The sequence below is a fragment of the Carettochelys insculpta genome, chromosome 19, assembly GCF_033958435.1.
Source record: "Carettochelys insculpta isolate YL-2023 chromosome 19, ASM3395843v1, whole genome shotgun sequence".
Lineage (NCBI taxonomy): Eukaryota > Metazoa > Chordata > Testudines > Carettochelyidae > Carettochelys > Carettochelys insculpta.
Window position 1 is genome coordinate 3906003 of NC_134155.1, and position 27801 is coordinate 3933803.

At 45.5% G+C, this 27801-nt stretch overlaps 1 protein-coding gene across 1 annotated transcript in view; it reads left to right on the plus strand.

The window, feature by feature from the left end:
* PIGL (phosphatidylinositol glycan anchor biosynthesis class L) overlaps positions 1-27801 on the plus strand; it is an 85967-nt gene that overhangs the window by 39708 nt on the left and 18458 nt on the right. The window contains exon 3 of the mRNA XM_075013274.1: positions 19671-19761. Within this exon, the coding sequence (XP_074869375.1) occupies positions 19671-19761 (91 nt within the window). The remainder of the gene's footprint in view (positions 1-19670; positions 19762-27801) is intronic.

Consider the following 27801-nt stretch of genomic DNA (forward strand, 5'->3'; position numbering starts at 1 on the left):
TTTAAAAGTGATGTCAGATCCTATACCTGCCCATGATGCCTGCACCCAATTGTGTGGTTTTACAACAGTATTTTTCTATTTATTTAAATGTGTTTTCTCCCCCATTATGCTGTGTGAAAGGTATGCACATCTACACACCTGACAAGGGAAACTAACTTGTTATTATTAAATATTTGCATTGGGGTTTACAGCCCCAGTTAATGATGAAATGTGCTGGGCATGAATATAATAAAAAGGGAATCCCTGCCCTATCTTTTACAATCTAAGTTAAGGGTACCAGTGAAACTGACTATATAGAATGTACTGGTAAAGTTACTAATTAAACAAACAGTATAATTTTTTCTTAATCTCATTAAGCTGTTGGAATTATAGGAATGCAAATATTTTCAGAGAGAAATGTGATTTTTAGCTACATAATTATTACCTAGCTCCTTGGCAAATATCATCCGTAATATTTAGCAGGTCTGTTTCACACAGCATGAAGTTTCAGTCCAGTGGGTCAAAATTCTACATTTAGTCTAGTCATTTCAATGAATAAAAATGCCTCCACTTACATACACAAATATAATAAACTCTCCCAAATCTGATTGGATCCTCTAGAAAAGCACTCATTACCCTCTCCTGCTCCCCACAAAAAATCTAGAATAAATGATCAAAACAAAAAGCAGTCAAGTTTTTGTTTTTGTTTTGATAGTGTATAGACTAGCACGGCTTACTCTCTGTTACTAGAATAAATGGTGTCTTGAAAGAAAACATGGTTAGCAGATTCAGGCTCTAAGTCAAGGTCTGTGCTGAAATTGCCCTACCTAATGCTATATTCTTTATACTTCAGACTATCTCAGGTGCTGTTGTCTCACACATGGAGAAAGAGAATCTCTAAAGAGAACAGGACCCAATCCACATAAGGCTTAGTAGGTGAAAACATGCATTGTAAATTGCACCTCTGGAAGCAAAGCAGAAGCCATTATGGATCCTAGAGCTCTGATGCAGTGTACACAGAACCCTGCATGCTAACCACGGAATTTCAGGGTGTTTCCCTGGCCAAACACAATGATCCAACCTCAAGGTGATAGTGGTATGGTTGACTTGTAAAAGTCCACATCTAAAAGAAGAGGGGAGATATATATAACTTCCCTGCCTTAGCGGTGCTATATAGTTTAATGGGTGTTTGGACAGTACTTTTAGAGCAAGGGTAAAAAGGGCGATAGAAGGGCAAACTAGTAGTAGTAGTATCTTGTCTAGTGGGATGTCATCTTATCCTCCTGTTCCCAGATATCTGAATAACTGAGGACTGTGTGTCCCTAGCAGATTTTGCTTGCATTAGGAAAATCTGCTTTTGCCTCTAGCTGGTTATTTCTTGCTGCCATTTTTAAGTGGATTATTTTTTCTGGCTTTTTTAAAGCTCTTGTTTTTTTTCACCCTTGAAAGATAAAGCCATGAAAGGAAAAACAATTTCCTACTCCTGCTCAGGTCCCTGCAGTGCTGCTAAAGGGCAGCTTTGCCTCAAGTGAAGTGTCTTTGACCTCATGCAGCATTTCCTTTTCCTGGCCCCTAACTGAGCTGAGGGTCTGTGAAACCCCAGCCTGAATGAGTTAATCCATTTGAACCCTTTGGCAATTCTGGCTTGTCCCAGACATAATGCTGGCTCCTGATTGACTGCCAGAACCCTCTCTCTCACCCCATCACATGACTAGAGTAAACAGCCTTTAAAAATCCTTGCCAATCAAAGTGGGAGTCTTTATAGTGGGCCAGAGTTCAACAACTACACCACAGTCCGTGCAGCAATCAGATGCTTCCCTTCTGGAGCAGCAAACAGCAACCAGGGTTACTATAGGTCACTGGAGCTGTTACTATAGCAAAGCTATTACATAACACTGCCATTAAGTCAGATGGCTTTATTAGTAAGAGTCCGTTCCATTTTACTCTTTTAATTCATTATTGCTGAATTAGCTCTTGGCTGTTACGAACAGAAGTTATGAACGTTGGATCCAATCAGGTTCCACTGAAAATCACTGGCCCAGCTCCCAGCCAATAGTAGGGGTCTTTCCAGTCAATGGCAGGGCCAAACCAACCCTTACTCATGTATGTCAGGCTGTGATTGGGTTGCTTGGATTAATAAGGGTGTCAGTGAAGGTTGCAGGATCATGGGGTAGGGATTTAATTTCTTTCACATGCAAATAACTCTGGAGCAGGGGGTGAAATGTCTGACTGGCTTGGGATCACAGCATCTTGTTTTCTGATCTTTAGTATATTATCATTTTAACAAGTAACATTCCCCTTTGAGTCTCTGAGGAGTAGCTGTGTGAGTCTGTAGCTTCACAAATGATAAGCAGTCCTGTGGCACCTTAGAAACTAACAAATTTATGAGGTCATGAGCTTTTGTGAGTAAAGCCCGCGTCTTCAGATTAAATGGATTCCTGACTCTGTGTGGCTCAGGAGTTAGTGTTCCCTGGATGGGGACAGTATGGAGCAGGGATGCTAAAATGTTGTGGCCTTCTGGCTGTCTGGCACATGGCCAGTGCCCCTGCATGGGCTACATCTGATATACGTATATATTTACATAAAGGTTGACATCAAAAGTAAATGCCTTTGACCTGAATGTTTTCTGGTGCTTTTTCTTCCTAGATAGGTGAATCAAAATTGCTGATGGCTATATTTTATCATCAGTTGGTCAGGTTAATACAGCAATCTCAGAGTGTGATTTTAAGACACAATAGGCCATCTCTGGGACCGGAGTGGCTGTTCTTTAGGGCCTCTGCAGGTAGATACCAATCCTGACTTTCAGAGGGTTGACAAACTCCCCTGGCCCTTAATCGTGCAGGATAAGATCACTGATGGCGAGCTGTGTAACACAGTATATTTGTTATTGAGAGAGCAGACAAAACCAGCCGGAAGATCTTGGTGAAATGCTTAGTACATTTGAGTGGCACAGGTGGGATGTTGTATTTTGGTCATTTCCTTCAGTACGATTTTGCTGGCTGCAATGAGAGACTTCCTGTGCTTTCCCCTGGAGTTTGTCCCCCTTCTTCTGTGGAATACTGAACATATAATGCTGTGTGTCAGAATCCTCCTCACATATTTAAGCAGGGACTTTGTGTGCCAACCAGGGGATAAAGTATGACATAGAGACTTAGAACACACTGCATTCCTATTCCACCTGACAAGTGACCCTGCTCACTTTGGCTATTGGTTGAAACCTCCTGCCTGGTTCGCTGAAACTCACTGCCACCAAAACCATGTTGTTTTAATTCTTTAAGGCTTTTGCAGGACAAAAGGTTGGAGATGATAAGAGCAATGTGTACACCTGATGTCTGCTCAGCTGGGTCTAGGTTTTGGGTTGCCCTCCAGCTCTGCCCTAAATTATTATTTTGCTTTTAAAATATAACAGTGCTAACATCAGGCACTCACTGGGGCAGGGATTGCCATTTTGTTCTGTGTTTGTACAGCACAGAGCACAATGGGTTCCTGGACGCTGTGATAATACAAATAATAATAATCAGTGATTGATTATGTAGTCTGTTCTTGGATGGATTCAGAATCACTCACCTGTGTCTCATACACCCAGTAATGCTAGGAACTAATGAGACTTGTCCTCTAGCTCAAATAGTAAGATAGGACCCATAATTTTGGGGCCTTATGGTCTGAGTTCTGTCCCCGCGGTTTTGGGGTAATTGAGAGTGCTTGTGTGTAAGCAGCAAAGTGATCTATATAGCATTTACTAGACCTACATTTTTAAAATCAGCTGTTAATTAGGTTCTTTCTCGGTTTAGGATCAACTCTAAATGGCCTGAAATACATAGTATTTTTCATTTGTTTCTTGGCATGATATGGCGAAATTCATCCTAGGAGCCCACACAGGTCCCTGTGTTGTACCATTTGAGTTCTGTATCAAATACTTTAATGGCACATGGACCTTGTGTAATTCTCCTGTATTGGAAGTAACTCTCACACGTACGTGTATGTTCAATTAAATCATGTCCACATGTCCCAAGATGTGTGTTTTAGATACTTGCTCTATAAAACAAATGGATGAATACATGTGCTCACTTACTGTGGTTTTGATGTGCTGAATACATCTGAGTAACACTTCCTGCCAGTAACTAGTTATAGGCAGAATTATATAGGGTGTGGCATTCCCTCTGTGTTTCATGGCAGGTGTGTTATTGGGGATTACGATTATTACAATAAATAGGAAACGTCCTAATAGTGATTACAGCAGAGTGTGTGTGGAATCCCGTTAGTTTAACTGTTAACATTTTGGGAGCAGCAAGACCATGTGACAGACCTATTACACTCCACATCTCAAATATTACATTGACCCAAGGAAGGTATTAAACTTGGATGCTGTTGAGTGTTCCTTTGTGCAGCAGTGTTTCTTTAAGATGTTAGACAGCTGAGTATTTAAAGACATTTCTTGAATTAGAAGTCTGCAGGTGAGATCATTGAACGATGCTAATGGATCTGGCATTTGTCAGTGACATCAGGCATTTTGGTGAGTGACCAGAGTTGTACTTTCCCAGCAAGCACACAAACCAAGACAGTGTTAGTAATCATTACAGCTTTTGTTTTCCAGGTGTTACCAGTGCTGATTGTACAGGGCAGGAATCATAAGGATGTCCTTTACTTTACATCTTTCGGAGAGGTGACTTAGAAAATCTACGTCTTATTAACAGGCTATGTTATGATCTACTGAAGCATTGGGGAACCTTTTTTGGGTGGGGGGTCATTGACCCACAGAAAAATCAGTTGGGGGCTACGTGAATGTGAGAAACCAAAAAAAAAAAAAAGCCCTCACCGAAGTTATCCCCATTGAGACACCTCACTCCCCTTGTTGTCCAGCCCCACAGGGGAAGGGCAGGTGTGGGGACCAAGGTTCAGGGCTTCCCCCATTTCACATTAACTCTTCTAGGGGCCCAGTAGATTTTGTGGGAATCCCCAGGACAAAAATGAGGGGTTCAGAGTGCAGAGGGGGTGCTGGGAAGCGGGATGAGTGTGTATGGTCTGGCTGGGAGGGAGGGTGCAGTCATGAGCTGGGAGATTGGAGGTCTGGGCAGGAGGAGGGGTATGTGAGAGTGATGGGGGGCCACTTACCTGTGCAGCTCCCTGGAAACACACATAGCTCCACCCCACATTGCTCCCAGGCACCGCCCCCTGCTCCCATTGGCCTCTTGGAAACGAGGGGAAAAGACTCCAGACCAACAGTTCCCAGTGAGGGGAGTGGCAGCACAGGTGGGGAAAGGGAACAGCAGCATGCAGAGCTGGTTCCTCTGACTACCAGGCAGAGCCTGTGAACCAGATCTGGCCCTGGCTTGTCTGTATACAGCCCGAGAGGGTCCCTCCGCCACCCCCCCATCCACTCTGTCATGCTCCAGCCTGCCATGGGGCTCCAGGGTTGGAACACCAGCATGGGCTCCCTCCCCACTGCAGTGGAGGAGGTCTGAGCCCGGAGCCTCGCAGGCCAGATCCAGGGAAGCCGCAGACTGGAGATTCCCCACCCAGATATACTGGCTCACACACTCCAGCAGGCTGGAGGACAAAGGCTTTTCCTAATTCAGCATGGCAGCGTTAACTCTCATGGGGCCAGAAGTTGCTTTACTAAATACTGTTGCTGTTTTCAATGACCTTGGGGAGTCAGACTGAGCCAATGTTTCCTTGAATGTTGCCTGGGGTGGCCCCAGCCATTTCTGTCAACTATAAACTTTTGTAAAACGAAAGTGAAGCTTCCAGTCCTTCAGCATACAGCAGGCCTGGCTTCCTGTGTGTGCAGTTGTATCCGCAACAGTAAGCTAAACAGGAACCTGGTGTAAAAGGTGCCAGGGGACTCTCTGGGCCAAATTCGGTGATGACATACTTGGTAATATAATCTGGCCAAAAAATGGCTGTTTGTGGTAAAGTAACATAGCTGGCCCTGATTTGGCACTCAGGACGGTAACGGGGGAAATGCAGCTGACAAGCGGGTATAACGAGAACTGGGAAAATCTGCTTAATTTTTAATGTATTTTATTCTTTTTCAGTAACTATACTTGGTTGTCCTGTTGCTGTCTCCAGCAACTGTGCACAGGCCATGGCCACCTTGGTATCTAATATTTTATGTGACCTCCTTTGCCGCTCACTTAATCAACCCAGGGCAAGTTTTGGCTGGACTAAAGCTAGTACCTCTGATGATGGAAGGTCAGACTGAATTAAACAGAGCCCCTCCTTTTCTCTGGCAGCTGAATTCCAAATCTGTGCATGACACAGAAGTACTTGGCCTTCCATTAGTTATGCAATAAATTAACCAGTAATGCCTTCCAGATTACTGCGCTGTTCTGTCCAGGTTTTTATATTACTACACGCCACCCTATATAACCACCTCCCACGCTGGTATTAAGCAACATGACTAACATCTGTCACTTGTTTGGTCTCTCATTATCATCCCAGTCAGAGAAGCATGTACGGTGGGTTGCTCTTAGCTTGGATTATTTTTTTAATAATATAACACACACGTGCATATGTTGCTATATGTTTGTACTAGGGACACCAGCTGAAAGAAATGCATCTGGTACTCGAGACATGAAGTGATACAGTTGCAAAGGTCTGAAATTCCTGCAGGAATTAATCCCCCAGCCTTGGGTTGACCCCAGTGTTCCTTGTAAAATGAATGCTTGTGTGGCTGTTCAGGAGAGATTCTGATGCCACTCAGGCGATTTAGCAGATTGCACACAGCTAGGTTTTGTTTCTACTAGTGGTGCACATGCACAGAAAATTTATTCTGCACATGGATGGAAAAGGCTAGTGGGAACATTGGTCAACCCCTGAGAGAGCTGTGTCTCCTGCACAGAGAAGCTTTACCCTTTTGGTAGAAAGTTCCCTTGTGCCAAACAAGCACAGTTGTTGACCACAGTCTTCATTCTAGCACTTTACGCAGTTTTATGGCTGGGGGGGACCAGACCACAGTGCACCTGGAAGAGACGGCGTGTGACCTTGATCTTTATTTGTTATTCTGTGGGATGTCAGCATAGGATAGATCTGGTTGTCTCATTCTAGCCACATGGCTGAGGAGATGTGCTTCTCAAATCCAGCAATAACACTACTTCCAGCAGGTCTTTCCTCCAAAGATCTCAAAGTGTGCTGTATAGGTACACAGATATTGTGATTTCTGTTTTACAGATGTGGAAAGTGAGGCACAAAGCATTGTGACTAAAACCAGTGACTAAATCAGGACAGAACCAGTTCCTTGGACAGTCACCTGCTCTCAGTGGTAGATCAACCTGCCTCCTCTCCCACTATGGACTTGTCTACACTTAAAATGTTACTGTGGTAAAGTGATGCTGCTGTTGAGGTGCGGTGTAGACACTACCTACAGTGATGAGAGGGATTCTCCCTTTGGGGTGGGTATTCCACCTCACAAAGAGACTGTAACTAGTAAACAGAAGACTTCTTCCGTTGACCTTGTGCTCACTACGTGAGGATTAGGTTGGCTTACCTACCCCACTTAGGAGGAGGGAGTGTGGATTTTCACACCCCTGAAGCCGTGTCTACACGTGCACGCTACTTCAAAGTAGCGGCACTAACTTTGAAATAGCGCCCGTCACGGCTACACGCGTCGGGCGCTATTTCGAAGTTAACTTCGACGTTAGGCGGCGAGACGTCGAAGTCGCTAACCCCATGAGGGGATAGGAATAGTGCCCTACTTCGACGTTCAACGTCGAAGTAGGGACCGTGTAGTCGTTGCGCGTCCCGCAACTTCGAAATAGCGGGGTCCGCCATGGCGGCCATCAGCTGAGGGGTTGAGAGATGCTCTCTCTCCAGCCCCTGCGGGGCTCTGTGGTCACCGTGGGCAGCAGCCCTTAGCCCAGGGTTTCTGGCTGCTGCTGCGGCAGCTGGGGATCTATGCTGCAGGCACAGGGTCTGCAACCAGTTGTCGGCTCTGTGGATCTCGTGTTGTTTAGTGCAACTGTGTCTGGGAGGGGCCCTTTAAGGGAGCGGCTTGCTGTTGAGTCCACCCTGTGACCCTGTCTGCAGCTGTGCCTGGCACCCTTATTTCGATGTGTGCTACTTTGGCGTGTAGACGTTCCCTCGCAACGCCTATTTCGATGTGGTGCTGTGCAACGTCGATGTTGAACGTCGACGTTGCCAGCCCTGGAGTACGTGTAGATGTTATTCATCGAAATAGCCTATTTCGATGTTGCTACATCGAATTAGCTATTTTGATGTTGGCTTCACGTGTAGAGATAGCCTGAGTGACACAGATATGATGACCTAATTTTTCAGTACAGCACTATCTCCAGATCTGCAGAAGTGGGTCTGCCCCCACAAAAGCTCATTACCTAATAAATTATTTCATTAGTCTTTAAAGTGCTACATGACTGCTTGTTTGTTTGGTTAGGATACAGACGAACATGGCTACCTCTCGGTTACTAATTTTTATGGGTAGATGAGGCCTAATTTTGAATATATTACTTTTCCAAGAGAGCATTCACAATCTTGATCTTTGTGCCAACCACCACCATTTTATTCTGTTCAACAGCAATGCGTATGAACTTGTTCCTGCAGAGCTTTGTGCTGTAATTTATCAATGTGGCTCTAAGGCACAGACGTCAAATACTAGATTTCAAATTATGATAAGCAATTGTGTCATCTCTGTGAATAGACATAAAACGCTGCTGAGAAATCGTCAATAATTCATTTTAAAAATTAGACAAGTACAAAGGCGCTTGGAGAACTTCCTACATGACTAATGAGCCGGTGTTTTCTTACAACCTTGTTAAATTTAACCTGCAGCCCTCTTATTTCTCAAACAGAAACTTATGACCATGCCCAAGACAAAAATGTATTAAAGATCTAGCTCACCATCAGCTTTCAGTAATTTTGTGGTAGGTACATGGAATGCTGACTGACACAGCTGCAGTGGTATTTTACACAGATCAGGGACAAGAGCACAGAGCTTAAATGGACTTCAGATGTATCAGTCAATAATTTCCAGGTACTGCTGTCCTCTCTCTTCACACATGAGCATTGGCCAATATAGTCACATTATTCAGGTTGGTATTGACCTATGTACAGATTAAACCTCTCTCATCTGGCATTCTCTCATCCGACATCATCCATAATCCGGCATGATTCTATTTAGCTGGATGACCATTTATCATGGTTGTGGCTAAGTTTCCCATGGTCCCATTAAAGTTTGTTTCCAGCCTCCAGTCCTGGCTTTCAGTGTTCTGTGCTGTTATTTAGCTGTCGTTTACCCCTACATGTCTTCTAAGAGCCCAGTAAACAGTGGAACTGTCGATAATGCGGCTGTACAATATTGACCTCCCATGATCTGGCAGATTCTTTCATTCAGCATTGTTCAGATCCCTGGGGTGTCGGACTAGAGAGGTTCAACCTGTAGTAGTCACCAAGGCTTGAAAAATTAACAATTGCAGTGCGTTTAATGTACACCCATAGGTATAGGTCATGGAAGTTAGAGATGGTAGAGAACTTCATGAGGTTGTTCCCTATGGTATTGTTCGTGGTTTGTCATGTTTTATTTGAAAACGTTTCAAGCATTGGGGTTTCAACCCCTTCCCTTGAGAGCTTCTTCCACAGCTGGGCCAGATCCTGAAGCCCTTGCTCAATTCTTAGATATATCCAACTGGAAATCACTTGAAATAAAGATTTCAGGATTGGCCCCTCAGTAGGTGGCTTGTCATTGGATAGTTATTACCAACCCGCTGGTTTATTCCTTACGGTAAGGGTGCTGCTGTTTTTTGGCTTAAATTCCGTCAGTAATTTCTCCAGGCCTCCTCAGACATTTTTCTGTGCTCACTCCAGCTAGGTGCTAAGCGATGGGTGTCAACCTTTCCAACAGCCGTGCTGTTCCTGTTCTCCTGTGTAATGTGACCATGCAAGTGTGCAGGATTTGCAGTCCTTCTGAGTGGCCCCCCTTTTTGCTTGAGTCAGATGTGCATGCACTCTAGCTGTGTGTGTAGCTGGGTTCCTTCCTGGCTGTAATTGTCAGATGTGGGGTATGATATTCACATGTACCTGCTCAAATAGGTGTGTACATGTTCTACCTTAAGCTGTATGGTTGGCCTGTCTCCATTCATCTCAGTACAATCTAGACAGTAATTCTGCATTTCGCTCCTCAGGGGATGACATGATGATTCCTGTTCATTCAGACTTTCCAATAAATTGACAGTGTGATCTAAAGGTTGCTGGTTGCCTGTGGCCAATCATACTACGTCTTCACTAATTTTGTGCTAGCATCATTTTATTTTGTGGAATCCTTTGCTTTCTGCCGGTAAGTCAATTGCAGATACACAGTTCTAGCTACGGCAGTTGTGTAACTAGAATCAACTTATCAGCAGTCGACTTACCTGGCCGTCTTCCCAGATGGAGGTCAACGGGAGAAAATCTCCCTTCAACCTCCTTTACTCTTCATGAGATTGAGAAGTATAGGCGTCGACTGCCAACTCCAGATAGTTCGATTTCTCACCTCTCTACCAGGCACATGAAATTGAACTCCAGAAGATCGATCCCAAGCAGGCTGATCTTCTGCGTAGTCTCAACATACCCTCAGTCAACCCAATGTTCAGTAACTTCTTTATCCTACCTTTTTACAAAGGGTGTCCTTTATTCAGCAAACACACTGCAGTCATTGTTCTCAGCTGGGAAGTGCTGCACAGCAGTTTACCAACCTCTGTGCTATTTTAACGTAACATCATTCTTCAGAGGAAAAGAAATCCAGCAAAAGTTGTTTCCTGGTCACTAGCCTGGCATTGATTAGAGTCATGCTGGGGGACAAAGAGCCAGAAAGGACATCAGGCTCAAGAGGCAAATCCTTTCATTTTTATACATTTGGAGTTCAGTGGAATGAAATGTCAGATTAGTATCTGGAACGTTTTACTCTGAGGTTTGATATGTTTTGTGGGGCAAGGAGAGTAGTTTTTGCAAGAATCCCCTTTCTACCCCATCTCATCCCACTTTCCTGCCACTACTTGTAAAAAGTCCCACAGGTCTGAGAAGGCCTCCTACCAGACCCCCCATTCCTAGCCCATCTTAAGGCACTGAAACCTGGGCATTGCATGTTCTCAGTAACCTTAGGGAGTGACAGACCCCAGGCTATCATAACACATGTCCCACGTGGGCAGCCATTTGCTCTTTATTAAGCCACGTGGACTTCACACAGACTAGCTGTTTAGTTTAGCTTAATCTTTGAAGTGATCATAGGACCCTGGCTTGTGATCAGAGCAAATTCTGTAGATGACTCTGAAAAAAGATAAACATACAGTACATCGGATGCAGCTCTGGTAGACACCGAACATGAGAAAACCAGTCAGGAAATGAACAGGATGTCATAGAAGAAAGGTAGAGAGAAGCCCTGTATAGCAAGTGAAGCTTTTAAAGTTTCCCTCCAGGACATAAAGATGTCCCTCCAACCTGGCTGCTCTTCTCAAATCTGCCTTCAGTATGAAGTTGGTTAACACATAAAAGTTATCTTACAAAAACTAACCCCTCTGGTAAGGACAGGGCTGCTGGCGTCATGGTCAAGGTTAGTGATGCACTGATATAGAGGTCAGATGGTTAGAACCTTGAAGCAACACTAAACAAGGCACAACACCCGGCAGACAGATGCAAGCAAGAGAACAGGATGTAGCATATGAGGCTTCCCTTCTCGGTTTCCCCACAGGGATGCTTTTAGTTTCTTTGGTTGGGAATATGTGGCTGTGTATGAGTACACAGGTCCAGCTCACTGGGCACAGTCTACCCCAAAGAAAGGAATTGCATTTTGATGTGTTTTTCTGTAGCCCCTGGTGACTCTCAAGACCCCTGCATGCTGCAGCCATGACTAAGTACTGTATTGTCTACCACTCAGTTGTACTGCACCATTGCAGAGCCAATGCAAGAACAGGGAGAGTACCGCCAGGATGTAATTATTCCATGGGACACATGGAGCGGACAAGCACAAGAGGGAGAGCATTAGAAAACAACAAAGGATCTCATCCTCCCATTGGAGTCAGTGGTGAAGCCCATGATAGATAAATGGAGGAACGGACCAGGGTAGGCAATAGGCCGGAGGAGCACACCCCTTCCTGCAGCTCCGCTTTGCCAGGACTGGTGATTGGCAGCCAACAGGAGCTTCAAGCAGCTGTACCTGTGGAAGTGTAAGTACATACAATGCCAGCAGCCCACCACGGGCTAACCCTGGTGAACTGTGTCTGGCCTGCTAGCCAGTTATTGCCCACTGAGGGACTTAACTGTAGGGTTTTCAGAAGCCCTCAGAGTTGGCCTGACTGTTCCTGCTAAGGTCCGTACGCACATTTAGGCCAACATTGGATGCATTTGGAAATCCCACCGTCTGGGTACACCTGTGCTGCAGAAAAACACCTATGGCGGTGAATCTCCTTGGGCAAATGCAACAGAGTTAAATGTAGGAGTGTAGGCATTCCTGCTTGGGCTGGGACCCAGACTCTGAGATCCACACCCCTTGCCAGGTTTCAGAACCTGGGGATCAGACAGGGCAGTAATGTCTACACTAGTGATGGGCAACCCAGGCTAGCGAGTGGGCCACATGAGTGGCTCTCCTTCACCTCAGTGGGCCACAAGATTGTCATAACCATATCCCACTGTCATAACCTGGGATAGGACAGTTTGCACCTAGAATTTGCAGGGTGTGCCAGTTGAACAGAAACAGCACTTTGATTGCATGCAGAGGGAGGAGCGGCTGGCTCTCACAGCCAGTATTGTGTGCGGTCAGTCACACCTCACTTCCCGGGCCCTTTTTTGCATGCATGTCACTTTTGTTAACACTAGTAGGAAAACACTGTCTGGGAGGCAACCAGCAGAATCTGGGAACCCTGTGCGTGGGGCAGGGCAAACAAAATTCTCGTGTGCCACACATAGAACCCTGATGGGCTGCATGTGTCCCTCAGGCCACACGCTGCCCACCGCTGGTCTCCCCTGTTGTTTTTAGCCCCATAGCGTAAGCCCCACGCGGGTAACCCAGGCTCTGAGATTGCTGCCGATTTATTTTGTGTTCTCAGTCCAGGACTAAATTCACTTGACAGAGCAGCAGCAAAACCCCGATTCACTGAGAAACTTCCCCAGGCTGGGGCAAAATCTTCCGATTGCATGAGGCAAGCCTTGCCCCATGATGCAGTTTGTGTTCATGCCCTCAGTCACTGAGGCCCCCAAGCTCTTCACAGTCCTTTGGATTCAGTGTCCATGATTTGGAATGCCTGTAAATGTCACTTCTTGGCCAGAAGCCTTTGGCTGAAGTCAGGCAGCTTGGCTGAGGCCGCCCCCGCCCCCCAGCCCGTACAGTGTTTGGATCCAGAAGCCCTTTCCAACAAGTGACTTATATCTTGATCCCTCATGGTGATTGGCACTATCAACAAGGAGCTCTCCCAGGCAAAGGACAGACAAGGCTGGGGATGGGAGTGTCTCCTGGGATAGGCTCCAGTGGCTCCAGGGAATGTGCTAATTTTCGCTCCATTACATCCTTTTATCTGAGCCTTGTGACCTTGAGCTGGGAGACAGTATCAGCTACAGTCAGAAAGCTAGAATTAACCATTTAAATGCCAAATGGCTCTGATCACCAGCCTTGAAGTTATTCAGAAATAATCAGGTACGACTTGTTTTTATCATTCAAAAGGTCACTGTGCTTCAGATTTGGTTAGGATTGATTTTTAAGGTATTAATATGACTATGTTTTCATGTATATTGAATAGAATGGTAATCTGGTAGTGGTTTAACCAAAGTCCATAATTATGTTTGCTTATTTGTATTGTGGCAACGACAAAAATTTACATGTGCTAGGTGTTGTTTAAACACTTAGGAAAGGAGCTGGGCAGCCCCAGAGCCAGATGATGATCTTGGGGTCTGGTGCCAGCTCTTTGTGGATTTGGATGAGTTACTAAATGTCTGCATCACAGAATGATCCCTCTGTATCTAACCTGTTAGTCCTCATCCTCAAAGGAAACCTGCCCAATGCTTTCGAAGGACTAGCCTGAGAGCTTACATTTATCACTCTGCTAGACATTAAAAGTTATGGACTGAGCAGACACACTGGATTTATGGCTTATTACAGTGATTCTCAATCTTTCCAGTCTACGGTACACCCTTCAGAAGTTTGATTTGTCTTGCATATGCCCAAGTTTGAAAATTCCCTCACTTAAAAACTGTTTGTGTACAAAATCAGACATAGAAATACAAAAAGCATCTCGGAGTTCTGTGCTGTATTTAGCTCTAATCTGCCCCAAATGTCTTCTAAGAGCCCAGTAAGCAGTGCAAGTGTTGTGGATGTGCCAGATGGTATTGACCTCCTGTGGTCTGGCAAATTCTCTGGTTTGGCACCAGTTGGGTCCCAAGGATGCTGCTTCAAACTGTAATTATAAAATGAATTTATTGGAATATAAATATTATACCATGTGTAGAGCAGCGTAAACAAGTCATTCTATGAGACTATAGTCATACTGACTTTGCTAATGCTCTTTATGTAGCCTGTTGTAAAACTTGGCAAATATCTAGCTGACTTGATGTACCCCCAGAAGATCTCTTCATACCCACACAAGTAATTTAAGGTTGAGAACCACTGGCTTTATTACACAGTCTGTTGCCCTCTTAACCCTCTCTTTTGTCCTGTGACTGGATAATTGTTAATGAGACACTTCACCTTGCATGGTCCCTTACAGTATATGCTAACTGCTTATGCTGAAGGATCTCTTGCACTTTGCATTTTGCTGTGAGCTGGGAGTACCTTCCCCAGACCTCGAGAAGAGCTCTGTCTGGGTCCACAGCTTCTTGGTACACCTTGTTGTCTCTTTGGCTATGTCTACACCTGCACTTGCTTGACAAAACTTTTGCCTTTCATGGGGGGCTTAAAAAAACCCCCTGCGAACAACAAAGTTTGGCCACAGTAAATGAAAATGTGAACGCTGCTTCGTGGCAGGAGTGCTCTGCTGACAACAAAATGAAACCTCCCCCCCCCCGTTGGGGACAAAAGTGCCAACAGAATTCACACAAGCTTGGTTTTAGCGACAAGGGCACAGCCTCCTTACTAAAAGCTGCGTAGAGTAGACATACCCTTTAATGGCTGCGTCAGTTTCTCCATCTGCAAAATGAGGTTACCGGTTTGTGGGCTGTGAGGATTAATGAATCACAAAGTGTACGTGTGCTTTGCTCTCTTTGATGCCTAGCAGGTGATAAGATGCAGGAAAAAAGTTCCTCTTAGCTGCTGGGCACGAATGGCTCTCTTCTTGGGGCCCTGATGAATAGAAGTTAGCTGCTTGCAAAATGTGATCACTTTAATCAATTCAGGATGTGTGGGGTTAATTTCTGCATGCTTTCAGATTGCTTTATTTTCAGGGATTCTGAACCATTGCCTCCAGCTGTTGGTTTTCATTGAACTTGGGTGACCTTTATCTGTCCAAATGAGTTAAAACCTGCTCCACTGCCCAGAGCTTCCAGAGAAAGCTCGGTAAAACCAAGCGCAGCTGCTGGGATACTAAGAGCCTTTTAAACATTGTCATTTCCAGGTGCCATGTTTCCTTTCTGCTCTCTCGTGGGTTGGCGCTCACCCTGGTATTTTCATGGGACATTTTTCTCTGTCTCCACTCGCTACCTCAGGTTTTAGAGAATTGCCCCTAAGAAAGCTGGGTGAGCGAAGGAGGAACAAACTGTGGGCAGCAAAAAATCCCTCTTAGCCTAATACACAATGTGGATGTTAATATGCTAAGCATGGCCGATAATCAAACGCACCATTCAAGTTACTGAAACAGTACAAGACTTAGTCTTTAGTCTTGTTCGTGGCATATGCTGCTTGGGTTAGTTTAGTTAACTAGGGTTACTATACAAAAAAAGAGGACCCCCCCCCCAAGAGGGAGGGTATCTGTATCAGTATCTACCAACGCATGTTGTATTACTGTGTTATAGTATACATACAATGTGAGTAGGTCGATACTGGTACAGATACGCTCCTTCTTGGGGGTGTCCTCTTTTTTGGAAGGTTAAATATGATAACCCTATGTTAACCATGTGAAGCCATGTTCCATTTTGATCCAAGCAATTTCTTGTGATGCGGTGGGATCTGTAGTAGGCCATCTGCCTAGAACACACCATCGGACATTGGCAATACCAGGAGGGTTGAGCTTGAGTGCTAATGAGAAGTGCAGTTGGGAAAGTAATGCAAATACTTCCCACATGGATTTTCGTATGTTCTAATGGATGGCCTACCTAATTCTCCACAACTGAGGGATACTGTTTACTCATTGATATATTTGCTTTCCACAACAGCTCTCTGTATAACTTTTCATGAGTGATGTACCCAAACATTTGGATGCTGATATCAAAACTGTATTGTTAAATGTATTCACCTAAATTTGAGCTATTGCTGATGATGTACTTTATGGATCTTATGACTTTTAAAACAAACTTTATATTTTTGGATAATCTAAGCACCATACCTAGAAGTACAGACACTCTTTTCTTACCCTGTGTATTACACAATTTTTAACCCTAGCTTTAGTTATAGAATCATAGAATGCTGGAACTGAAAGGGACCGGAAGAGGTCATCAAGACTAGTTCACTGCCCTCAGAGCAGGACCAGATCTAACTTGCTTTTAAATATATCTAGTGATGGAGCTTCTACACCCTCCCTGGGCATTTATTCCAGTGTTTAAACACCCTGACAGTTCGGACGTTTTTCCTAAAGTCCAACCTGAACCTCCCTTGCCGCAATTTGAGTCCATTTTTTCTTGTTCTATCCTCAGAGGTCAAAGAGAACCACTTTTCTCCCTCCTCTTTGTAATGCTCTTTTAGGTACTTGAAAGCTGTTATGCCCCTCTCGGTCTTCTCTTTTCCGAACTAAACATACCCAGTTCTTTCAGTCTTGCTCATAGGTCACGTTCTCTAAACCTTTAATGATTTTTGTTGCCCTTCTCTGGATCTTCTCCAATTTCTCCACAGCTTTCTTGAAATGCGGTGCCCAGAACCGGACACAGTGCTCCAGTTGAGGCTGAATCAGTACATTTTTTGAAATCTGGGAGCCAACTTCTTCAATACAGACGAGGCTCTGAAGTGTCCAATTTTGTGCAGATCAGGTGGAAGCCCTCAGGCTTCTGGCAAGTTGCTGAGGCATTTGCCACCCATGCCAAAGTCTAGGCTTCACCCTTCTGATGAAACTCGAGTGCCTCATGTACAAAAGTCTTGTCCTCACTAGGACGAATTAGCAATCACTGGAAATTTTTGCCAACACCAGCACAGCGCCAGCAACAGGGGCAAGGAAGAGAACACTCATATAGAAAAGGCTACCATTGCTGCTGATACTTTTAAGACCACATTACTTAAATGAGTTCTGAACAGGGCTAAGCAGCACCATGGTGAAAATGCTGATAGCCAGGCTGTTAAAAAGTATGAGTGCTGCTTGTTACTACCAGTGGTAACAGCAATGGGAAAATTGTACCCAAAGTCCCGTAACGTAGACACAGTCTAAGAGCTTGACCTGGAAATGTGCTGAGCTATGTGCTGAGGAGACACTTTCCCACTGCTCTGGTGCAGATGTTATCATCCCCGTTGTCCTGGGAACCAGCAAAGAGACAAGTGCACTGGGAAATGGAGCTTCTACACTCAGCAGCCAACAGCTGGGACCATTCTGAGTCCAAACCATTGTGTCAGCGCAAAACAGTTATGCATTCACTTGGCTGCTGAGCTGCCTCAAGGCAATAATCAAACTGTTACTGGACAGGAAGGGAGAAAGAAGGGTTTAACATGGGGGTATGCAAAGTGGGGGATGGGCCCCTTTGGGAGGGCACATGACATTTCATAAGTGGGGGTGCAGCACAATCGGCTGCTGGGTCTCGGGCTCATCCATCTCATTAAAAATGTCGATGTGTTCCTGTTTTCATGTCTGTGTATTCACATTTCTGTACCGACTAATAAAGTTGTTACATTCTACAGACTGATTTTCTTACACAGGCTGAAAAGGGTTTTGTTTGTTTGTTTGTTTTTTAATATGAACATAACTGACATTTCTGCGGGTTTGGCTTACATTAGGGCTGGGTCTGCAAGTGCCCCTTCCTTTTGAAAGGGGCGTGTTAATCAGCAGGTTCAAAATATGCTAATGAGGCACTACAGTGAATATGCAGCACCTCATTAGCATGATGGCAGCCGTGGCGATTCGAAAGTGTGGCTTTTCGAAGTGCACACCGCCCATGGAGACGGGACTTTCTGAAAGGACCCCTCCAGTTTTCAAAAGCCCTTCTTCCTAACACCAGATAGGAAGAAGGGCTTTCAAAAACTGGGGGGGGGTCCTTTCGGAAGGTCCCATCTCCATGGGCAGCGCACAATTTGAAAAGCCACACTTCCAAATCGCCGCGGCTGCCATTATGCTAATGAGGCGCTGCATATTCATTGCAGCGCCTCATTAACATATTTTGAACCCGCTCATTAACATGCCCCTTTCGAAAGGAAGGGGCACGTATAGACCCAGCCTAGATGTGTTGGGGGGGGGGACCTGCTAATTATAGAGACAAAAAGTGGGGCTTGACCTATAAAAGTTTGCTCACCCCTGGTTTAACAGAACCTCGAGAGTCTTTAGCAGCCTTAGGGTATGTTATTCCTAATGATAAATTATTCTATGTCTTATTAAACTAGTGACCACTAACAGTGTGCTTGACATCTGACTGTACATAATTACTGGGGATCATGTTCTGCTCAGTTACATCACAGTGAACATAGACTAATTCTGTTGGCTACAGAGGAAAGACTGCTGAATTATGGCAATGTTATTGAGACCGGGGCGTGCGTAGGATCTGTCCCAACTAGCTGACAATCTAAAATATACCAATGGAGCGGTTACATCTGCACAGTGGTGACTGTTGAGGGGTTTCTGGGGTGGCAGCAACCACATGCGCATGCCCTGTCCCCCTGTCCCTGGTTCACCCCTTACCCCTGCTCTGCCCTGGCCCACTGCTTCTGGTGAGTCAGGGACAGTCCCACCCCTCCCCGTGAGTGGTGCAGCCTTAGGGCGGTGTGAGCTTCCTTATTTGTGCTGATTTTGGGCCATACCACTCCAGGGGAGGGACAGGCCCACCCCCATGTGAATGCCTGGGGGGTGGCTGGGAGATGCTGGGTATGCTTGTGGCCCCCTGTGCACCTGCCACCCATTGCCTCTGCATCTGCATTGGATCTAAAGCACACTAAGGTGGTAGGGTCATTCCTGTGTAACAGCGGAATTTGCTCCATTACTTTTAATATTTAATTTAATCAGTACATTTTATTGGAAAGAATTTCAGGGTAGATTGTGCTTTAAGGAGGGGTTTGGCTAAAGAGAGGATGGCTGTTTCTTTTCTGTGCAAAGGATCAGAACTTAGATGGGATGGAGCAGAAGGCAGGAGTCACTGACCAAATAGACATCGACCAAAGAAAATAAGCGGTGATGGGAAAATCTTGTTTAAAAACAATAAAAATTCAAACCTGAAAAAAGTGGGAAAAATGTTGACTGAACTGTTGTGCTTCCTTTCCAGCCCTAACAATGTATGTGTCATTTGTTAGACCTTGGAGAACTTGGCAGTGCTTACTTTGGATTGTTTTCTGTGCTTGATACAGCTATCTTGGTTCCAGTCTTGGAGAACATGAGATCTGTCCTTGAGCATGCTATGGATACAGTGGGAGCTGTGAAGTGACTGATTGTGTTTTTCATTTCCAGGGACCTTCCTGACAATCCAGCTGTCAAATGGGACACATGTCTCCTCTCTGACTTTGTGCTAAAGCACATAGAAACCAACAACATCAATCTGGTAATGTGCAGCTTCCTACTGCAAAGGGATTTTGCCCATAACATTCTATGCTATCACTGTTCTGGACTGTTTGTTTGTTCCCCCTTTGAAAGGTTGTTTTTTTGTAGATTTTTACTTTAAATTTCACTGTTGAAGGCTGGTTGAGGCAGGCAGGGAGGGTAAAGGAGCCTCCACCAGTCTACCCTGTTCTGAATCAGGTATATTGTGACCCTTACCCACTGCTGTAACGCAGCTCTGTGAGGTACCTTTGGCCGTTTCTACACATGCCACTTTCGAAGTAGCATGCTAATAAACGGCCCAAAATATGCTAATGAGGCATGGATGCAAATTCCCTGTGCCTCATTAGCATAAGGTCACGTGATTTGGAGTCCATGTGCGCAAAGCGGGCAGAGGGAGCACCACATGTGCAGCTCTGAGGAGCTGCATTTGAAGGCTCCAAGAGTCAAATGCAGCTCCAGAGCCTGGAATCACCACCCTGCCATGTCCCGTTTGCCGTATCTGGCAAGTGACAAATGTATGGGACGCTGTGGCACTAGTGGATGCTTGTTTACATCTTAAAACCACCAGTTTGTCACAGTTGGTAGTCTCCGTCTGTGAGAAGCCCAGGACTGCCAGGGTCAGGTTTTGAGATATGTTGGCAGAATTCTGCTTTGGGACTCAGGGCTGGAATACCAGGGAGATTGACGGTCGGTACTTAAGTACGCTGGGAGGTCTGCCATGGAGCCCAGAACTGAGAACAAGATTGAAGGACTACATAGTGAAGAAACATGCACAGAACCCCTCTGTACTAAACCTCACTCTGGTCTGGCATGACTTTTGATTTTCCAGGCCAAACTCACAACATTTTACTAACAAACCCTGTGGCAATAAGCAAGAAAGCAGAGACTGAATCAGAGTCATTTTGAGTCCTGGAATACAGAAACTGAAAGCTCTTTAAGAAGAGACAGGTCATGCTTCCAACTTTATATTGATTCTGAGGCTAATTATCCATGAAATTCATGGCTGTGCATGGGGAAATCGGATGCCAGTGTACTTCAACCCTGTGAACAGTCAGGAGGTTTAATGTGATCTGAAAGCTATTAACACAAGAAGACTTCCATCGCATGTTCTTGACTCTCACAGGCAACAGGGCAAACCCTTTGGAGTCCCAGTAGAAATCTTGAATCCACTTAGACTTCTGAATAACAAGGCAGGTTGGAGCTCTGTCTGGGAGGGAATCAAAGGCAAGTTTTATGTCGTGTGGAGCACTTAGGAGGCTTGCGCCTGGCAGTTACATTGCGTGAGTTCAAAAATCATATGTGTTGTTTTCGAGGCATGAAACGTGAACATTGCAAATTCATGTGGCCATGGTAATGATGAAAGCAATGGACCCTGACTATGCAGGTCCATAGATTTTGGGACCTACTGCATCCCTCTAGCTGTACATTGTCGAAGGAGTTCACTGAACTGCCCTGGGCTTGGCCTGTGTAAATAGGACGAGTCAGATGCATTTCCCAGATAGAGATGAATCTTTGTTGGTGTCATGGAGGGCCACCTTGGCAACTTCTGAGGAACTTGTGAGGAGCTGGTAGCATCAGATTTGTACACAGATGTATATAATTTTAAACCTCCAGAAAAATGCCCAGGGCCCAGATAGTCGCTGATTCATGTAACTTCCCTACATCAGGAGTAGAAATGGAGTTTGGCAAGAATTAAAATGAGCAGCTGATTAGTTCAGTCAAGCCCCCCACAGCTTGGGTGTCTTCTGCTTTGTAATAGTCTGTGGTGTGGGCTACAGGTAGCTCTTGGCTGCACTTGGGTAAAGCTCTGCTGTCTAGACACTAGGGCCCTCGTGAGAGGCTACTCATAAGGGGTCTCCCATGCCAGCCTGGGGAAGGGCCAGATTAATCCCTCTCTGCCTGATTTCTGCCCCTGCCCTTACCACGCACCATGCTGCCCCACCACAGCCTGCTGCTTCTGATGAGTGCAGGTGTGGTCCTGCTGTGCCTTCCCGCCATTCCACGGTAGCAGCATGGCCTTAGGTCAGAGGTGGCTAACCTTTTCTAATCGGGAGCCACATGACAATTTTTTACATATTCTGCGGGCCAAACACAAAATAGCCCCAAACCTGCCCTCCCCCACTCTGAGGCTTAACCCTTCACAGCCCCAGACCATCCCCCCGCTCCCAGGCTTAACCCCTCACAGCCCCAAACCCAGAATTAACTTACCTTACACAGGATCTCCGCGTGCTGCCGCCCCTGCTGCTCCTTCACCAGCATACCGTCTCCTCCTCACTGCAATTGCATGGCTCCCTCCAGCCCTCCTACTCCCTTCCCCCAGATACAGTGCAGCAGGAGCAGCTGCCTTCCCTGCCACGCTGAAATAATGGGACTCAGTTTAATTGGTTGAATGGCTAGATCCCTGCTGCTGGCCATTACATCAATTAAATTGAGTTCTGCTCTTTCAGCAGGGCAGGGCAGGGCAGGGAGCTAGAGGAGGAGTGAGCAGCGGCAGCTGCAAATGGCTCCTTAGGGAGCCACATGCGGCTTGGAGCCACCCAGCCGGCTTTCAAAATGATGCCACTGCCAGCTCTGTGGGCCAGATGAAAAGGCTCCACAGGCTGGATTCTGGCCTGCAGGCCATGCGTTGGCCACCCCTGTCCTAGAGCAACATGAGCTAGAGCAACTTCATTCTGCTCACAGGCCGAGGAACTCCAGGTCACTGGAAGTGGCCCAGTGCTGCTGGAGGAAGAGGCAGGGTGGGGCCAGTCCTGCCTCTCCCCCAGAGCACCACAGTGAGTGTGAGGAGAGAGTGGCATGGGGGGCGGGGGGACCACACGATCCCTTGTGCATCACCACACATCATTCCTGGCCCTGGCCTTGATGGGCGAAAAGCACTAGATGTTTCAGTCACATTGGCTCAGCTGACTTACTTTAGCATGACTACAAAGCCTGGCTGAGTCACAGGCAAACATGGCTTCACAATAGCTAACAAAGCTGAGCTAATGTGAGTAAAATATACACATCCTTTTTGCCCATCAGGACAGACATCAGGCCTTCCCCCAGCTCTTGCCCATAACTATTACTAAGCAATGATATCGTGAATTTACAGCATTCCTCTGGTATTTGCCCATGAGGAGGCATGCTACAGTTCCAGCATGTCTGAAAGGAGGGTTTGTGGCAGAGGGGATCACACCATGTTCTTTATGTTTCTGTTCTATTACATAGTTATTCATTTTCCCCAATTGCCTAGGAAGTCAGACAGTAACTCAATCTCTTGAGAGCTACAGAGATGTTTCATCCTAGCTCTGTGTTAAACAGTGGAGACAGAAATTAGAGGTCAGTGTACTCAGAGCCAAAACTAATTTACAAACTTTGGAAATGATTTCCTGCCTGCTGGATTTATAAGCAGAAGCCAGTACTGGAGGGAGAATCAGCCAAAGTTAGGCTGGCTTGATCCCAGCTAGAAAGTATCTAGTGTATGTAGCACAAGTACATATACAGGTATTGTGTGGCCCTCACACAGCCTCTAGATGATGGGTGGGATCTCAGGCAGTAGTGTTATTCCAGGCGTGGTGAAATCAGACAAGAGATGAGGAGCAGCCAGCATTCAGATTTTGTGGGGTTCAGAGGTACCAGAATCTCATGAGTTGCTCTTGCCATTTGGGACTGGCGGAAATCTCACAACTTCAACTGCTGAAGAAAGATTCCCATCATCCTGGGCCACATCCAAACCAGCCAGGGCCCTTCTAGTTTTGGAATTCAATCTGGATACAAACTCTGGAGACTGGGTTACGATCTGGGGTTTTAAATCAGAATCCCCCCAGCTTGTGGAATTGAAGAGGTCAGGTTTGATATTCTGGTGTAGAGAGGACTTTATGGGGCTTTGCCTGACACTGGGAATGTCATGCAGAATGTAGTCTGCTGTGCACCTCTGCCAAGAATCCCTGCAACCCCTGCTTCCTCCCACCTGTCCTTGTGCTCAAGTTTTATCAGGTGTGTTTGAGGCAGACGAGAGAATGACAGGTCCTGTGGGCTTTCCTGAAGAGCTGGCGCTCACTCAGACATCTGCAGCTCCAGTCCAGCCCCTGCTGTGATGCAGACTGTGGTTTGACTTTGGACCAATAGTCCATTATTTTAAATTACAGCTTCTCTTGTTTAACAGCATGTGGGAGGGGGCCAAAGTGCTCTGCAAATCCAGCTGGATAGTTTCCAAAAACCTGCCCTACGAAAGACCAAAAAGGTGGCTACATAGGGTGTAATTTCTCTTGAACTTTCCAGGCCTGTAAAACTTACATGTGGAGGAAATGGGGCTATAAAAGCAGGTTGCTCCTACAGTGTTTTCTTGGATGGCCCACGTCCTAGAAAAGAGCAGAGAATCTGCTCCCAGAAAGGAAAATATTCCTCCCGTTGGTCTCCTTCAGCAGAGGTGAGCTGCATTTTCAAATATTAGACGGCACCAGCAACAGTCAGGAGACCCAGAGCTTTTAGTGCTTTTCTTCCCCAGTGTGCATGATTTGCAGAGGAAGTTCAGGCTCTCGAGCCCCTTAGCTCTTCTGCTGGTAATTGAACAGATTTCCTTTGTGCTCCCCGACCTCTCCGGAAGGGATTTCTGGTTCCTTATTTATGCTGGCTACATTGTTCGCTTCCGTCAGTGAAAGTTCCATCTCCTAGATACCAAGGTCATCCAGCAAAAAGAAAACACATCCGCACCACTGCAACAGCTCCCTGTACAGAACAGATGTGGAGAAGGAAACCCCCAAAGATCCCACCAAACAAATTATTTCCATGTCAAGAATATTTCCTATCCCAGAAGTACTCAGGTTTATGTTCCAGCCCTGAGAGAATTAAGATGTCCTTTCCTATCCTGATCGTTTGCTTTCATCATCAGCTGGTTCGGGTTTTGTTTTTAAATCAAAGACACTAAGTTACTGATGCACTGCATGGAAGGAGCAAAAGTTCCTCTGTGAAAATTATCTCCAGCCTGTGCGAAACTGGAAAGTCGTATTATAAAACAAGTTAATCCCAGGGGCCAGAGAAGTGCACTTAGATATGATTAACAAATTCTTTCAGATTGCTAGCAGTAATGAACACAGCAACCATGCTTTATGATATCAGTAACCCAGTGATAGACCAAAGCACTATATACTGGACAGGTGAGATGTCATGGCCCATCAGAGGCTTTGCTACACGTCAGAAAGCCTGGCAACACTTTAAAGTGGAAGTGTGACCACAGTGCTGGGAGAGAGCTCTTTGTAACCTATCCTTTAAATCCACTTTGGTACCAAATGACTGGAAGACGGCCAATATAACGCCAATATTTAAAAAAGGCTCTAGAGGAGACCCTGGCAATTATAGACCGATAAGTTTAACATCAGTACGAGGCAAATTAGTAGAAACACTAGTAAAGAATAAAATTGCAAGGCACGTAGAAGAGCACGAATTGTTGGGCAAAAGTCAGCATGGTTTCTGCAGAGGGAAGTCGTGTCTAACTAATCTATTAGAATTCTTTGAAGGGGTTAATAAACATGCGGACAAGGGGCACCCAGTGGACATAATATACCTAGATTTCCAGAAAGCCTTTGACACGGTCCCACACCAAAGGCTTTTATGTAAATTAGGTGGTCATGGGATAGGAGGAAAGATCCTTTCATGGATCGGGAATTGGTTAAAAGACAGAAAACAAAGGGTGGGAATAAATGGTAAATTTTCACAATGGAGGAGGGTAACTAGTGGTGTTCCCCAGGGGTCAGTCCTGGGACCGATCCTGTTCAATTTGTTCATCAATGATCTAGAAAATGAGGTAAGCAGTGAGGTGGCAAAGTTTGCAGATGACACCAAGTTGTTCAGGACAGTCAAAACCAAAACAGATTGTGAAGAACTACAAAAAGATCTCATCAAACTGAGTGATTGGGCATCAAAATGGCAAATGAAATTTAATGTGGGTAAGTGTAAGGTAATGCATGTTGGAAAAAATAACCCAAATTACACGTACTACATGATGGGGTCAAATTTAGCTACGACAGATCAGGAAAGGGATCTTGGAGTTATAGTGGATAGTTCTCTGAAGACATCCACGCAGTGTGCAGCGGCAGTTAGTAAGGCAAATAGGATGTTAGGAATTATTAAAAAAGGGATCGATAATAAGACAAAAGATATCATACTTCCCCTATATAAAACTATGGTACGCCCACATCTTGAGTAGTGCGTGCAGATGTGGTCTCCTCACCTCAAAAAAGATATATTGGCATTAGAAAAGGTTCAGAAAAGGGCGACTAAGATGATTAGGGGCTTGGAACGGGTCCCATATGGGGAGAGGCTAGAGAGACTGGGACTTTTCAGTTTGGAAAAGAGGCGATTGAGGGGCGATATGATAGAGGTATATAAAATCATGAATGGTGTGGAGAAAGTGACTATAGAAAAATTATTTACCTTTTCCCATAATACAAGAACTAGGGGACACCAAATGAAATTGATGGGTAGTAGGTTCAAAACTAATAAAAGGAAATTTTTCTTCACACAGCGCACAGTCAACCTGTGGAACTCCTTGCCCGAGGAGGCTGTGAAGGCCAGGACTCTATTAGGGTTTAAAAAAGAGCTTGATAAATTTTTGCAGGTTAGGTCCATAAATGGCTATTAGCCAGGGATAAAGTATGGTGCCCTAGCCTTCAGAACAAGGGCAGGAGATGGATGGCAGGAGATAAATCACTTGATCATTGTCTTCTGTTCTCCTTCTCTGGGGCACCTGGCATTGGCCACCGTCGGCAGATGGGATGCTGGGCTGGATGGACCTTTGGTCTGACCCAGTATGGCCATTCTTATGTAACCTCCTTCACAAGGGGAATCGCTCCCAACACCAGGAGCCTGTTTACCCTGGCACTTTACAGTGCTGTAACTTGCTGCGCTGAAGGGGTGTTTTTTCACACCCCTGAGCCAGAAAGTTGCAGCACAGTAAAGTGGCAGTAGAGATTTAGCCCTCAGCAGAGCATCAGCAGCGAAAGACGTGAGACCTGTGGATAGAGAGCCAACATTGGGTCTGTCCCACGAAAGCTCATCACCTAACAAATTAGTTTGTTAGCTTTTAAAGTGTTACTGTACTGCCTTTTTGTTTTGATAGTATATAGACTAGCACGGCTATCTCTCTGTTAGTAATCACCCATGTTATGCAGCTTAAATATGCACTCTGTTTCTGCTACAAGACAGGTCACTGGAAGAGTAAAATGGATAATTGCACACACAGGGCATTCAGATGCAAATATCCTGGGCATGAGTTAAACAGCCTCATTTGCAAATCAGTCCCATGCAGTCTGCCTAGCCCATCCAGATACCATCCGAACTTAAGCTATTTGTTACTTTAATTATAGGTGATATGTTCTTATCTTGCTCTCCCATCACCACAGTATCTGAGCACCTTCCTGTAGTGGGTAAAGTGACATGACAAACTGCATTCATGGGTGACTTGACTTATTCTCTCCTCCTCAACCCACAGGAAGATGTGTATAGTGAGGTGTGTTGTTTTTTTTATTTTTAAATGTATCTGCTGCTCTGTGTATCTGTGAATATGTCCCATCTTAGGGCCAGATTCTCTTACTTATGTGGAATAGCACCGTGCTACTCCCCATACAATCACTGGAACCAATGATGGCATATGGAATGTGTAACACTGTGTAAAGGTAAATGTAGATGGTTAGTTCTGGGTAAAAACAGCCTCTTCTCTCTGGGGTGGAGACCACCATGTGAATTCCTTGCACTGCGCTACTGGCTCCCTGCCTGAGAGTCTGATTGTGGGACAGACCATAGGAACTGAAATCTGTGTGGGTCAGGCAAGCTCAGTCTGGCCCAGAAGCAGGCCTTTCGTGGGAAGAGCTTCTCCAAAAAATGCCAAAGTGCAGAAAAAGGGGTGGTGCTGAATGATGCTGATTTACTCGGTGTGAAAGAGAGATCTAGGAAAACTATCTGGCAAAAACCGCCAGGCCTCCCCCCAAACACCTTTTGAATAGTCAAATAATAATTTCCCTGCACTGGGGAGAGGGGGCCTGAGGGCAGGGGACTGGAGGACCTC